Source organism: Thermobia domestica, chromosome 18 (genome assembly GCF_964235325.1).
Source record: "Thermobia domestica chromosome 18, izTheDome1.hap1.1, whole genome shotgun sequence".
Lineage (NCBI taxonomy): Eukaryota > Metazoa > Arthropoda > Insecta > Zygentoma > Lepismatidae > Thermobia > Thermobia domestica.
The window spans coordinates 52,209,304-52,222,777 of record NC_137471.1 but is presented as its reverse complement, the minus strand read 5'-3'; the positions used below and the strand labels follow the sequence as shown (position 1 = coordinate 52,222,777).

Here is a 13,474-nt window from a genome sequence, read left to right as displayed (position 1 = left end):
TTAAAAAAAAAAAAAAAAAAAAAAAAAAAAAAAAAAAAAAAAAACACCACTGGTAGTTATCAGTCTTTGAAAAAGCCGAAATTCGTTGGGTGGTTCTGACCCCTTAAGCCTCTATATTCTACAACTGATTAAACTTAAAAAATGTTATTATTCCCTTGTTTACCTTCATTTTTCTTATTCACGCGCAAACAGAAGCTTGCATGCTACACTCTTCTCATTTCCATCGCCGTGATTAATCCGTTGAGTTGAATTTGAGTTTAACGTCCCGTTCTGCAGCGAGGCTATATGAGACGTGGATCTACTGATTAACGTGGAATCCGAACCACATGAGCTCCCGCCGGAAATCGAACCCGGGTCTCGTGATTAATCCGATTGGCTACAAAAGCATGATTAACTAAGCAAACTTATCACCATTGAAACGTCGAACATGTATTTCAGAGTTTTACAGTTTCTGATTTTGAAACGCTCCTTCGTACACTATAAATCATTACTCAGCACCTTGTGTATAACATTGTCATTTAAAGATCACTTTTTTTCTTTTTAAGTAGGAGTAAAAAGTTGTGATTCTTATTGAAGCGTTTGGGTTGCGAGCGGACAGAGCAAGAAAATCTTTGACATCTATTTCTTTGTAAACCGGCAACAATATTGATTTGATAGGGCGCCAATACTTTTTCGGAGCGACGCAGCATTACTCATTTCCAATACTTTTCCCTTTCTTGCTCGTTCTGCGGCCTCTTGCTATCAGTGCCCCAGCGACCGCCCCGCTCGCTTCCCCGTAGCCACGGCTCTGATATTCGTCGAGAAATTCCAACTTGTTATCTTGCAAAGTGGGACTTTCCAGTGCAAGGCATGAATCATTTAAGTCACTTCTTACATTTTGAAGCTTCATTAAACTATCAAAATAAGGATATCACCTTGTACAACAAGATATTGTGGGAAACACACCAACAATATCTTTGAAAACTTCGCATGATTTCGGGGATTTTGACTGCAAGTTCTGCAATAGCAGGCAATCGACAATGATGAGGCCACGTAATGTTTATAACTGATAGTTTCTAGTATACTATGTGCAGGTTCGTAAACTGCATAATATTTTATTGCGAAAATCAGACCTATTTTGCATATTATGAAAAATAACAAAATACACTACAAAACCTATTTCAAATATAAAATACATAATAGTTTTTGAAAAGATATTTAAAATATAAAATACAAAATGGTATTTTGTATTTTAAATACGTATTTGAAATACATTCATTTGAAAGAGGTCCCAGCACTGCCCCCATATTGGTTAGTAGCTATGTTGATTTCTTTTTGTACCAAAGTTTAATATTTAATTCACACAGTATTCCTTCCTCCGTACTTCCTTCAAAACACTCATCTAGCACAGCAATGCACCTGTCTTATCATATCTGGCAATGCTGGAATACACTCCCCGCTGGTATAGTGTGGCTAACGCGAGATTTTGATGAACGTGGTCTTGGGCTCGATACCAAATAAGAGGATATTAAAATTTGGCACACGCTCATAGTCAACGTCTTGCGAATAAAATCAGATAAATAAACACACTGCTGAACAAGACTGCACTTATTTAATATGTTTAATATGTTATTTAATATAATAAAATGTGTTTTTATATTAAATAAGTGCAGTCTTGTTCAGCAGTGTGTTTATTTTTCTAAAATTTGGCGTATTAGTTTCTCGCCCAAATCACTTGGTAGTAACTCTGGCTAACTCGGTAGTGATTGCGATTCGTTATTTGCAACTGTGATAAACATAAATATAGTGTAGATATATGGCATAAGAACTACACAGCATAACACACGAATCGACTTGTGCTAGGTGGCCACTAAAAACATGAATGATATCTGAGGCAGAACAGGAGCGCAGCAGAGAGCCCGAGCGATAGCAAGGGGGTGCGTCCTTAGAGAGCAGGCATAAAGAGGTCGTTTACAACGGTTCACTCTATGTTACAATACCGACCCCAGAGCCGTCGATGGATTTAGGGGAGATACTAATGCCATCCAAAATTTAAACGCATTACGGTGGTTCGTATTCTATCTTGATCAACACCTCACATAGCCTCGGTGACGAAAAAAAGATGCTAAGCTTTAAAAAAAATATGTTAATTTACTTGTAGAAGCCAGAAGAACTAACTCCATAGCTTACTTTTATTCGCGCTGGTCTCGGCAACGACGTGAAAATAGCAGAGGTTTTCCGGAAAAGAAAGAAACAGAAAGATTTATCCAGCGAGGTGCGGAAGCGGCAATATATTGCAGTTGGCGAGACAGTCACGAACAAAAAATGCTAGGTACAGTAGTAGACATAGACAGATATATAATTTTTGTGGAAAGTCCTCGAAACTCTCCCTGGTGTTCGTGGTGACATTTGTTAAGAGATTTGACCCCCGTTGCCTAAAAATCAACGTTGCCACATCCCTCTGTTCTTTTATCTTCCATTCATTGCAAAAAAAAAAAAAAAAAAAAAAAAAAAAAAAAAAAAAAAAAAAACGCTGAATTTTGTTCAGTTTCAGTGAGCAAACTGCCAGTTCAAGACGAATATTACGGAAGTACAACATTGAAGAGAACGACAGCGCATGTGTTGCCTAAGATCAGCGGAGGGTTGTGGGAAAAAATGAGTAGTGGTTGGGCAAGAGATCTCTCAAGTTCGTCTCCAACAGTAAGAAAGTGCATTGTACCGCGGCATAATTCAGGAATATCTTAGCGCACTTTTACAAGAAGTTCCTTCTGCTCAGGGGTCAGAAGTCGGGGAACATAATTACTTGGCAAGTACCCGTTAGTATTGTATGTACTGATCAATACGACACACCAATAATTATCTACAATCCCGTTGCTGGTCCTCCGACAACCTTCATAGGAAGTTCCACACTTTCGAGAGTAATGGTTTTGGAAGAACCGGAATCATTCGTCGTCTTCAAGGGCTACTCCTCTACCTTTGAAGTATATGACTCACTGCTTCAGCACCCTTAGTTTACATTACAATATTAGGGTGGCATTTAGTTTCTCCCCAAACACACACCTAAGATTTTCTATGCGATATGCTATGTTTTGAGCTTTCCCCGTTTATGTATCTACCCACCGTCACTGACGCGCTGGCTCCCTACGGATTCACCCCACCAGTTCTGCCTTAACTCCTGCTATGCTTCTGCCCTGACTCGATTAATAGCGTTCGTGCTTTTTAGTTGCCACCTAGCACAAGCTGGTTAGTGCTTTTTGCATAACAGTTCTTATCGCGTACGCTACTAAAGTGAATCCGCACAGAGAAATTCAAATTCACACCCCTGATCGACGGCTTTGGAGCTGGTACTTTAACCAGTCACTATTAAGTGATTTGGGGAAGAAACTAAACAATACCCCAATATTATGTATGATAATTGGAGGAAATAATCTATTTTATATTACATCAGTTCCACTATAGGTGCGAATTTAATGATGCACACCTGGACCGAGAATCGAACCCGTCTCTTCACGGTAAGCCGGAAACCAAACTTCGATTCTTCGGTCAGCCGCGCATCTCTTGTATATAATACAAATACAGCCTTTATTTCACACGCTGAATAAAGTAAATGAAGCAATTTACAAAATACTCATAACATGCACACAATTCACATACTATATTCTAGGGCTTCAGTTCGATTACCATTTGACGATTACGTAAAGTTTCGAACTAAAACATGGATACTGAATATAGATGATGACCGTGAGCGCAAGTTTTAGATTTAAAAAAAAGAATCCTATGTATTTTATTTTGAAAAAAAAAAGAAGAAGAAGAAAAGAAGTTTACATGCAATTATATATTAAGGCAGATGGATGCCCACCTTCGGAACTTATACGAAAGAATTAACTGTTGAAGTACTTACCGTCATCACAACTGTCCTGCACTGTAGCTACCTTCGGTTTTTCTTCTACTTTGGGAGACTTTCCACGGTTCTTCAATTCTTTGTTGATATGAATCGACGGGTATTTTTCCTTGTCGTACAAATCCACTGCAAATGTACCTCCAACATCATTTACAAAGCTAATTGTAAGGGTTTTCCCTGTAGTTAGTTGTTCAAACTCGGCTGTAAGGGCATCATTTGCTTCTGACTCGTCAAACCCATTCAAACAGCACCGAATACCTTGTGCTGGCAAAGACTTAACGTGCGTAGGATCAATCGGTTTTAACTGTGATAAAGAAACATACTCTTCATTGCCATAATCGACAAACAAAATTTTCACAGTATTTTGGTGACTTGGTGATATCACCTTAGCTCGATACCACAGGTTGTCTTCGGAATATTGAGCACAACATGGCATGTTAATGTTTACCTGCTTTTCGTCTACCTGAGAGTCAATGTTATCACAATACACTGCCAACCTCTCCATCAGAGAATTCAATTTATCCAAATTTACTTCTAGCTGAACATAGAAACAAGTTATACTGTCAGTGTATGAAATGATTACCTCATCCTCCATTTTATCAGTTATTTGAAGAACTGGGTAGTTCAAGGCTTTCAACGCTCTAGCATTAGCATTGGCTTGAACCTTTTCCATCATTATATCACGAACATTGCGACCATTATCGTACAGCTCGCCATACTGCTTCAGAGGTGGTCCTTCTCGTGGCATAACTTTCAATACCAATTGTTTGTCTGCTACAACGGCCTGAAATATGGCTTTCATCTCGTCTGTAACATTTACATTCTTAATACCACTCAACGCAAATCGCAAGGCTAATACTTTCGGGTTTATGTAAGTTTGGGGAAGTTCATATATTTCGGTGTACGGAAGAGACTCCGTATTTCCGAAGTCAACGTAGTACACTTTACATGATTCATTCTTCACGGACATAATAACAGCCCTACATAACTTTTTGTCACCTGTGTATCTCCCTAGACAAACTGTTCCTGGCATCGGTACGTCTTTAAGTGGCACTGGCTGAATCTGGTTTATTTCCATCATTATGGATGTGAGAGTTGGTGCCGCAGCTTCTAACTGGACTGCAAATGACAACGGTCCATCTTCCACATATGACACATATACACGGTGTTCTGAATGAGGTTCCAAAATTGGACTAGTAAAAACTTTAGCTGTCTCAGTTTGACTCGTTGGTTGAGCACTGGGAGCAGAACTCGTCTGCACACTTGGAAGGTTAGGGTTGAGGCGCATTCCTAATTTGATAGGTGTTATTCCTGAAGGAGTCTGTGTCATTAAAGGATTCATATTCGCAAGTCCTGGAGGTGGGATTGTAGGATTAAACATCTGGGGCCACTGTTGAGTTGTACCGAATAATCCTTGCAATAGGCTTTCCTGGCCCGCAATTGAGATTGATTTCGCTAAGTTATTACTAACTAATTCCTGAGCAAAATCCTTGTTTTCACAAAATACCCTTAAAAGTCTCTTATCATGCACCTGAGCCACTACCACACCCTTCAACTCTTCGTAACAAATACGTTGTTTGACATACCCTAATGCTGTGGCATCCCATTCACCCGTAGGTGGTAACACACCTGCCAGAAAAAAATCCGTGGCTTGATGTGGAAGAGAAGCTAAATGATTTAAAATTGGCTCTTGTAATATTCGAATGCTATTAACAGCCACATTTTCTGAATTGCCGTAATCAACAAACTGTACACCAACTACACCTGTACTCAAATTTGATATATTGGTTACTTGCGCCCTATAATAATTACCGTCATTGTACTTTGCACAGCAAAACTGTCCAGGTCGAAGCATTGACGGATGTGGAATACCCGCTCCCCTCTCGAATTGATCTTTCAACTGCAAAATTAAACGCTCGACAAGCATTGCCGAATTTCGATCTAACTGTGCCCATAATTTTAGTAATGGGCCTTCTTTGTCAATGTATGTTACGAACACTTCTAACGCTTGTTGAACACTCATTTTGTTGTCACCAAACACGTAATGTTTTACAACTTAACAATCTTAAACTTTAACATAATTATAAATATTGTTCTCTGCTGATAGTTAGCATTAAGACAAACACCTCAACCAAATGTCAAAACCTTACAATACTCCTTTCAATTTCACACGGTCACATAACTCAACGTGTTCCAGGTGAACTTCATTTTCTTTCACTCTGACACTGACTACATAGTGAGAACGTACAGTCTGAACACTCTGGAACGCGCAGTAAACATTTTGCACTTTAACACTGTGTAGAAAAGAACAATTTATTGTTCGAAAACTATTTCAAAGTATAATTCTAGATGTGAACATTTTTATAATGTACTACAAGTTATAAGTTTCCTGTAACTTGAGAACTGAGAAATTAGTAATAAAGGCATACGCCACCAACGAGAGAGGTTACTGAAATATCATATGCTCTGGTCTTCGTTTTCTAATTGTACGATCAGACAGAACATGCCGATGCTAGCGCCGTAAAAGGCGGGATAAAATTCTCTCACGCATAAACTAAAAAGACAATGTATTTGACCTCCTTGCAATCAATAGCGTTTCAGAGTTTAAATGGAAAGGAATAATTACACATGGTAAATAGCAAAAAATGATTGATTGTATATTAACATAGATATTACGATTTAAGAATAAAGACTCTGCATACTTTCATTGTAAGTAAACTGTGGAGCAAACTTACGAAAATGAACACAAATTTGTAGATCCTTAGCAACAAAAATGAACACAATTTGCTAGATCTTTAACAGTACGTGAGAATAATTCTGTTGAGATGCGCATAAACTTCTTTGCATTTAAAGAGTTCTGATACATTATGCTGAAATTTTGATGTGATGAAAAGTATAAAGTCTAGTTTGAATTGTTTTATAATATGAGGTATAGGTCTACCCAACAAATTTCCATTTTAAATTAAGAACGATTTGCAGGTCAAATCTGATGTAGACATAATTATTTCTTTGCAAAAAATATCAAAAATAGGTTAAAAGAAATTTAGATATCTCATGAATCGACATCGCTTAGCGCTCTCATCTTTCGTACAGATAGTGTTAGCATACGACAAACTAAAAATTAGGTCGACAAAAAGGTTCCAATCCATAATACCAGTACCGATTACAGCAATATCAAAGCAGTGTTCCAGGAGCGTCATTTAGGGGAGGCAGGGGGGCATTTGCCCCCCCTGAGTTTGAGATGTATATAGATTTTATCAATACAATAGTAGTAAATCAGTGAAAAACGCGAAATTTTACTTATATCAAGGGGTCTTGCCCCCCAAGCAAAGTCTGAAATGACGCTCCTGTAGTGTTCCAAGTCTACATGTAATATAGGGCTATAATTTTCAATTAAAATGATTATAGGCCTACTTAATATTCCTTTACCTTCCATATAAAAATTGGATATTTTGATAATTTCATATATATTACGAATCTTAAGAGTTCAAGCAGTAGTATGTGCTCCCAGAAAGAGGACACTTCCCCATGTTCCTAAAACCCCACCCGGACCAGTTTTATTGCCTAAGAAAGAGGAAATGGATGGGTAAAAGAGGATGTCTGTGACGGGTGTTCCAAGAACCGGTTTCGGTTCGGTTTGTAGTTTAAACCGAATCAATCGGTTTGGACTTCAAACCGGCCCGATTCGGTTTGGGAAAGGTTCGGTTCGGTTCGGGAACGGTTCGGTATGGTTTGGGATCGGTTCGGTTTGGGAACGGTTCGGTTCGGTTTTGAAACGGTTTGGTTTGTAAACTGTTCGGTTTGGTTTAAGAACTGTTGGGCCCTTTTTTAGTTTTTTTTTTCTTTTTGGTTCGGTTTCAGTTCAATATTTGAAATCGACAGAAATGCAGTTTGCATTATTAGGAACCGTCCACCCAGACATTATAATAATGCTGAATGTTACGTTTTTCGGTATAATTTTATTCAGATTAAAATTATTTCGATATTACTGAAACAATTGAGGGGTCGTACTTGTGTGGGTACTTTTACTGATGCTTTGGATTTTGGAATAAAACTCTTAATATCCGTTGGAAGACAACTTTACGGCATGGGCGGATTTAGGTGATACCATGGTAGGGGAGGCAGGAGAAGCTACGTTTAGAATGAAACATTAAACTCGTCTTGAAATGACTAGGGGGGAGGGGCATGATTTACACCCTGTATGTGGAATATATCGTGGTGTAATATTATAAGGTAACCAAGAAAATTTGTGCTATTTTTGAGAACAGTTACATTTGTCGCGTTATTGTGGTCAAATTGATTCTGATGACGTTACACAGTATGGCGCTAAATTCGTTGTATCCTCGTCGCCATAAGTGCCTTTACATCGCAGTGACGGGTATGTGACCGCGCAGTACTCCAAGGAAGGGATGGTTGTATAAGAATTTGTGATTAATTTTGAAGAGTTTTTATTTTGACTAGGGAATTAACATAGGTGAAGGGAGTAAAGACACAGATTTGAAGCATCAGTGCACTGTTATTGAAGCATCAGTGCACGAAAAGATTCGTATTCTCAGTTTTTCTATTTATTGTTTTATATGTTAAGTTAAACACCACAATATGTATCACTGATATCGCAGATCGTATTATTTTTTAAAATCGTGTTTGTAACCTATTGTCAAAACATTCATCTCCAGACATGATGTAGAGAGAAGAGAAAGAGATACGACATCTGTAATATATGTATATGTGATTCACTAAGTAACTGTAGAAATTAATTAAAGGACACATAAGAGAGCGAAAAGGAGCTCTAGAAGTCTGAACTTTTTAGAAACGTCCTAGATAGGTGAAAATATAGTTAAAAATTGCAAAAGGAATCATGTAAATTACTTCTCTTTTCTTATATTCTAGTATACTTTTTCTTTCACATCCAAACATCTCTATTCAGAATTACGAGATAAAGGTGGAGAGAGAAACATTTCCATTTCAAGAATTATATCAGGAAAAAAAATCTTTTCACTTAGACTAGATTCGAACTCGCAACCCTTGAATCCATGGCTCAGCGCTCTACCGATTGAGCTAACAACTACTGTTGGAAAAGCCAGATTTCTACAACTACCGGTTGCTGAATGGTGTGTATTAACTAAGTTTGCCGAGACAATTGCTTCATATAGCTATAATAATAATAATAATAATAATAATAATAATAATAATAATAATAATAATAATAAAAATAATAATAAAGTAGAAGAAGAACAGAATCTAAAAAGTCACATATGTTAAAAGTTTGACGTGCAGAGTAAGTCCTAATATGAGATTTTATTAATTATATATAATAAATGTAAGCGTGGTTTATTCGTGTGTGCTACTCAAACTGCGCAACTCACTACCTAGTCCCATAAGGGTTGTACGCTTATGGTACAGTAGCCTTGCGTCCTCCAACCGTGAAGAATGTTTCTGTTTGAACCTATGCGTGTCCTAAGAGGAAGGAGGAGATTGAAAGAAAGAAAAGTGGTTTAGAAATTATGCAAACGTAGAATATCTCACGAGGCGAGGTGATATAGAGTTCAGCGTGTCTTTCAGCTACTACTCTATACAAGACGTGCATCTACGACTTAACGTGGAACCCGAACCACACGACTCCTGACGGGAATCGAAACCCGTATCACCTCTAGTTCTATCATGGGAGACACAGGAACATGTAAAAATAATCGAAAATGAACGATATTAATGTTAAATCCATAGCTTTTGAGTGCATGAATTATGTATGATACCCTCTATATCGTTCACATCAAATTTTAGCATTATGTGCATGGAGGTTTAATAGGAGGGGTAATAATTCAAAATTCCTAATTGAAATATATGAGTGTCTATTCAATAGCTTTCGGGGTCACTGAAATGCATAATTACACTCCCGATACTATTAAAGCCTAAAGCTTTACTCTTTCGTTAACAGGAAGCTTATTCATTTACTTAACTCAGGACACCTTAAAGTTAAGGATATGAAACTCGATGCATATATTTCTAATTCAAAATTATTAGATACGTATTGTAGCTTAGACTTTTAAGGAGGGGAAGGGACAATTTACGCAATGATTTCCTTCACATTCGAATAAAATACTGCCTCATTATATTGCAAAAACTCATTTCGAGTGGTGTCATTGCTAATAGTTTTCCGTATTTGTTTATATCCCTACTCATTTATAACAGTATCTCACTTTTCCTGTGACGGGAGCAACACCTAAGCGAGCATTCAGTAAAGTAAATGCCATTAAAATCTATATTCATAGCACAGTGGTGAAATAAAGTTGAGCTCTTTGGCAATCTTTAGCATGGGAAGCGAATAAAGCCACCACATTGGAAAAGCAGCTAATGAATTCCTCTCCGAAAAAGATCACCCGCACATTTATTTTACAGGTGGTGTTTTATAGTTATACTTAAGTTTGTTGCAATTGCTCCAGTGGGGCGAGACACTGAAGTCATTCGTAATAAGGGGAAAGGGACATGTAAAAGTAGTCAAATATGAACAATATTAGTATCGAAATCATAGTTTTCGTGGTCGAAGATGAATAGTGACGCTGTCGATGTTGCTTAGGTAGAAGTTAAGCCTTGGTTGGAATGGAGGTCAGAGTGGGAGGGTGACAGGCAAAAAATAAATAAAATAAAATCGAAACATCCTATATTTGTGTCGAATATATATTTTTCGGTATCTCTGACATAAATAGTAATATTCCAAATGTGGTATATGACCAAGGTCGGCCCCATTCGCATGTGGTTTCAGAGGAGAGAATCGGTGAAGATTTCAGAACAGTTCCTTTGACTTAAGTTTCAGTACACTGAGAGTGAAGAGTGGTAACACACAAATACTGGTGTCACATCCGGAATTATCAGAGGTATGATTTCTGGGGAACTGTCGTTGCTCCAGGGAGGCATTACCCCCTGATCAGTCCCTAACATTCTTACTGCTTTACAGGGGCGTAGGCAGGAATTTATTTCAGTGATCGAAAGAATTTTTAGGGGTAAATTGTGCACCCTCCAGGAGCCATGTAGCATCGTACGTTCAACAGTACTTTTTCTGAGTCAAAACTTTGTCTCTCTCTCTCTCTCTCTCTCTCTCTCTCTCTCTCTATATATATATATATATATATATATATATATATATATATATATATTATATATATATATATATATGTATAGATAGATAGATAGATAGATAGATAAATAACAGTAACAGGGGCGGTTGTAGACATTTCGTAACTGTAAGCAAATAATATTTAGGCGCCCCGCCTATATGATAATAAAAGAATTGAATGCTGTAATGGACAAAAATTCTTCAGATAATTGTTACAATTACAAATTTCTTCAATATATAATAATTCAGTCTTCCAGTGAGTATTAAAGGAAAATGGCAAAATTAAACCTAATTAACTGTGGATGAATCATGACCAAAGTTCCAGTTTTAATAATTTATATCTTTTTATTTTTATTATTATTATTATTATTATTATTATTAAATAAGCACAGGAAACAACTAAAATGTATACCTAAGATGTATTTTGACAAATACAGTTGAAACATAAAAGTCGAAACAGAATAAAACTAATGAGCTTTAAGTTTAACATTATCACATGTTTGATTTTCACAAAGAGATATGCTCTTACACTTCATTAAAAGCATATTTAAATAGTGTTTTCTAGTGATACAAATATGGTAGTTAGCTTAATTTCTCGTTTTCTTTGTTACTGTAAAGTTCATGTTATAAAGACACTTTTCTGGCTTTCAATTTGGCAAAATCTCTTATTATTGCATCCATATCAATTTCATTCAGAATGTCATCTTCAATGGCCATCAAAGCTAGTCCATTTAATCGTTCTTGAGATATACTTGATTTCAAATAATTCTTTATTAATTTTAGTTAAACTAGTTCAATACACAACAAATGACAAAAGTGTGTCTTAATTTATATGTAATTTGTCCCCGATCAGTGGCAGAACTTTAAAATCATGTTTCTCCGCAAAAATTCTTTTCAGGGCCCCTTATGCCTATAGAACAATTCAATTCTTTCATGGGGCCGCGGTGGCTCAGTGGTAGAGCGTTCACCTCTGGTGCTTGGGGTCCCGGGTTCGATCCCAGCCCCCGCCAAGTGAACTTTGTGGTGGACAAACACCGTGTGCGTGGGTTTTCTCGGGGTTCTCCCGTTTCCTCCCACTTTCTTCATTCCACCATTTCATTCATTACTCATCATCACCGTCTCCTTTAGCCTAACCGGCATAACCGTGGGACGTAAAACTTAAAGATTTCATTTCAATTCTTTCATGTTTCTTTCCAACATAGACGTTCGAAATCAGGCAGTAACACAATGTAAACACAAGTAATGATGCACCCATTGAGGTCCGAAGATTTTTTCGGAAGAGCCTACAAAATGCAAATAATTTTGTGTATTTGCCCCCTGAAATTATGCTAATTGGGGGATCCAGACTCTCAGACTGCCTGTTCAGTGTTTCGTCCACACATATTTTAGGGGGCCACTCCCCCCGGGAGAAGTTCAAAATAATACGTCTATAATATAATAATAAATAAAAGAGTACCAGCAGTGGCCCTACTAAGTGTGCCCCCCGGAAGATGTTTTCTGAATAGAAAACTGCACCTATTAGGGATGCGCACGATACAAGATTTGTGGCTGTCTCGTCTCGAAAATGTGCTGTAAAAGTGATGGCTCGACTCGAAAAATGTATATTTCTCTATTGGAAGAGCCGTGTCTCGACTCGAATTTTGTCTGGAAAATTCTGTCTCGACCTGGCCCCTTGCGCATCCGTAGCACCTATGTCGTTACATCCCTGAACACAAGTAACTAATAATCAAAATTCTACTTTGCATTAGAATTATTACTAATTTAAAATATCGCTCCATCTAAATTTATTAGCAGAGAATGGATTAATAATTATTGTTATCTGTCATAATAAAACGAGCATCTGTATACGCTGCTGTGATTGAAAGTGAGAGTACTGAAAAAAATACTTGTCATCCAAATGACCTTTCGTCGCTTTCGATTATATCCTTTCAAGTTCTATACTTATATGCCACGTGAAAACTAATTGTATTCAAACAAATTTTGAAATACATGAAATTTAATTCAGACCCGTAACCGAAATGACCGTATCGTTCCATTTTAATTCAACAATTAAATTACTGCAATCAGGTTAAAATAAATTTGTCAGCTTCAAAAGAATGTCGACCTGCAAATGCTTCGTTAACAGTGACTGATATTGACAACTCTCCACCTCAATATTTGTCTAATTTTGTCCAGCACTCAAAAGAAACTTTTTTAGAGCCTTCGGTTGCCTCTTATCTTCTTTCACGTTTTGTAGCTTTCTTTTCCGATAAAATTCTCAATTGGTTTTATATCGTTGGTCATTATTATTACATGAAAAACAAAGTACTATTAAAAAGTGAAAGCACACATCATTATAAATTAAAAATATAAACAAAAACGAAATGACTTAGGATAGAAATGAAAATGTTGACGAATGACAAATGACTAATAGATATTAACAAAGTGAGCATTAAGCACTGGAAAGCGATTGTGAGTCATTAGGAACTTAAGTTAAAATTTCC

General features: G+C 37.1%; 2 protein-coding genes across 6 annotated transcripts in view; one reads left to right on the top strand and one right to left on the bottom strand.

Moving 5' to 3' along the window:
* tud (tudor domain containing protein) overlaps window positions 1-6,163 on the bottom strand; it is a 67,248-nt gene extending 61,085 nt beyond the window's left edge. For both annotated transcript variants that reach the window (XM_081746400.1, XM_081746401.1), the window contains exon 1: window positions 3,881-6,163. In XM_081746400.1, coding sequence (XP_081602526.1) covers window positions 3,881-5,903 — 2,023 coding nt within the window. In that variant the 5' untranslated portion in view covers window positions 5,904-6,163. The remainder of the gene's footprint in view (window positions 1-3,880) is intronic.
* Window positions 6,163-13,474, top strand: part of LOC145675752 (sodium-dependent proline transporter-like) — a 124,638-nt gene continuing 117,326 nt past the window's right edge. For 3 of the 4 annotated variants that reach the window (XM_081746405.1, XM_081746404.1, XM_081746402.1), the window contains exon 1: window positions 6,163-6,511. Coding sequence is in view for 2 of the 4 variants with exons in the window: in XM_081746404.1 (XP_081602530.1) it covers window positions 6,509-6,511 (3 nt within the window). In the remaining 2 variants the exon portion in view is untranslated. Of the gene's footprint in view, window positions 6,512-6,593; window positions 6,810-13,474 lie in introns of those variants that run through there. The other variant, XM_081746403.1, reaches the window with a different exon arrangement.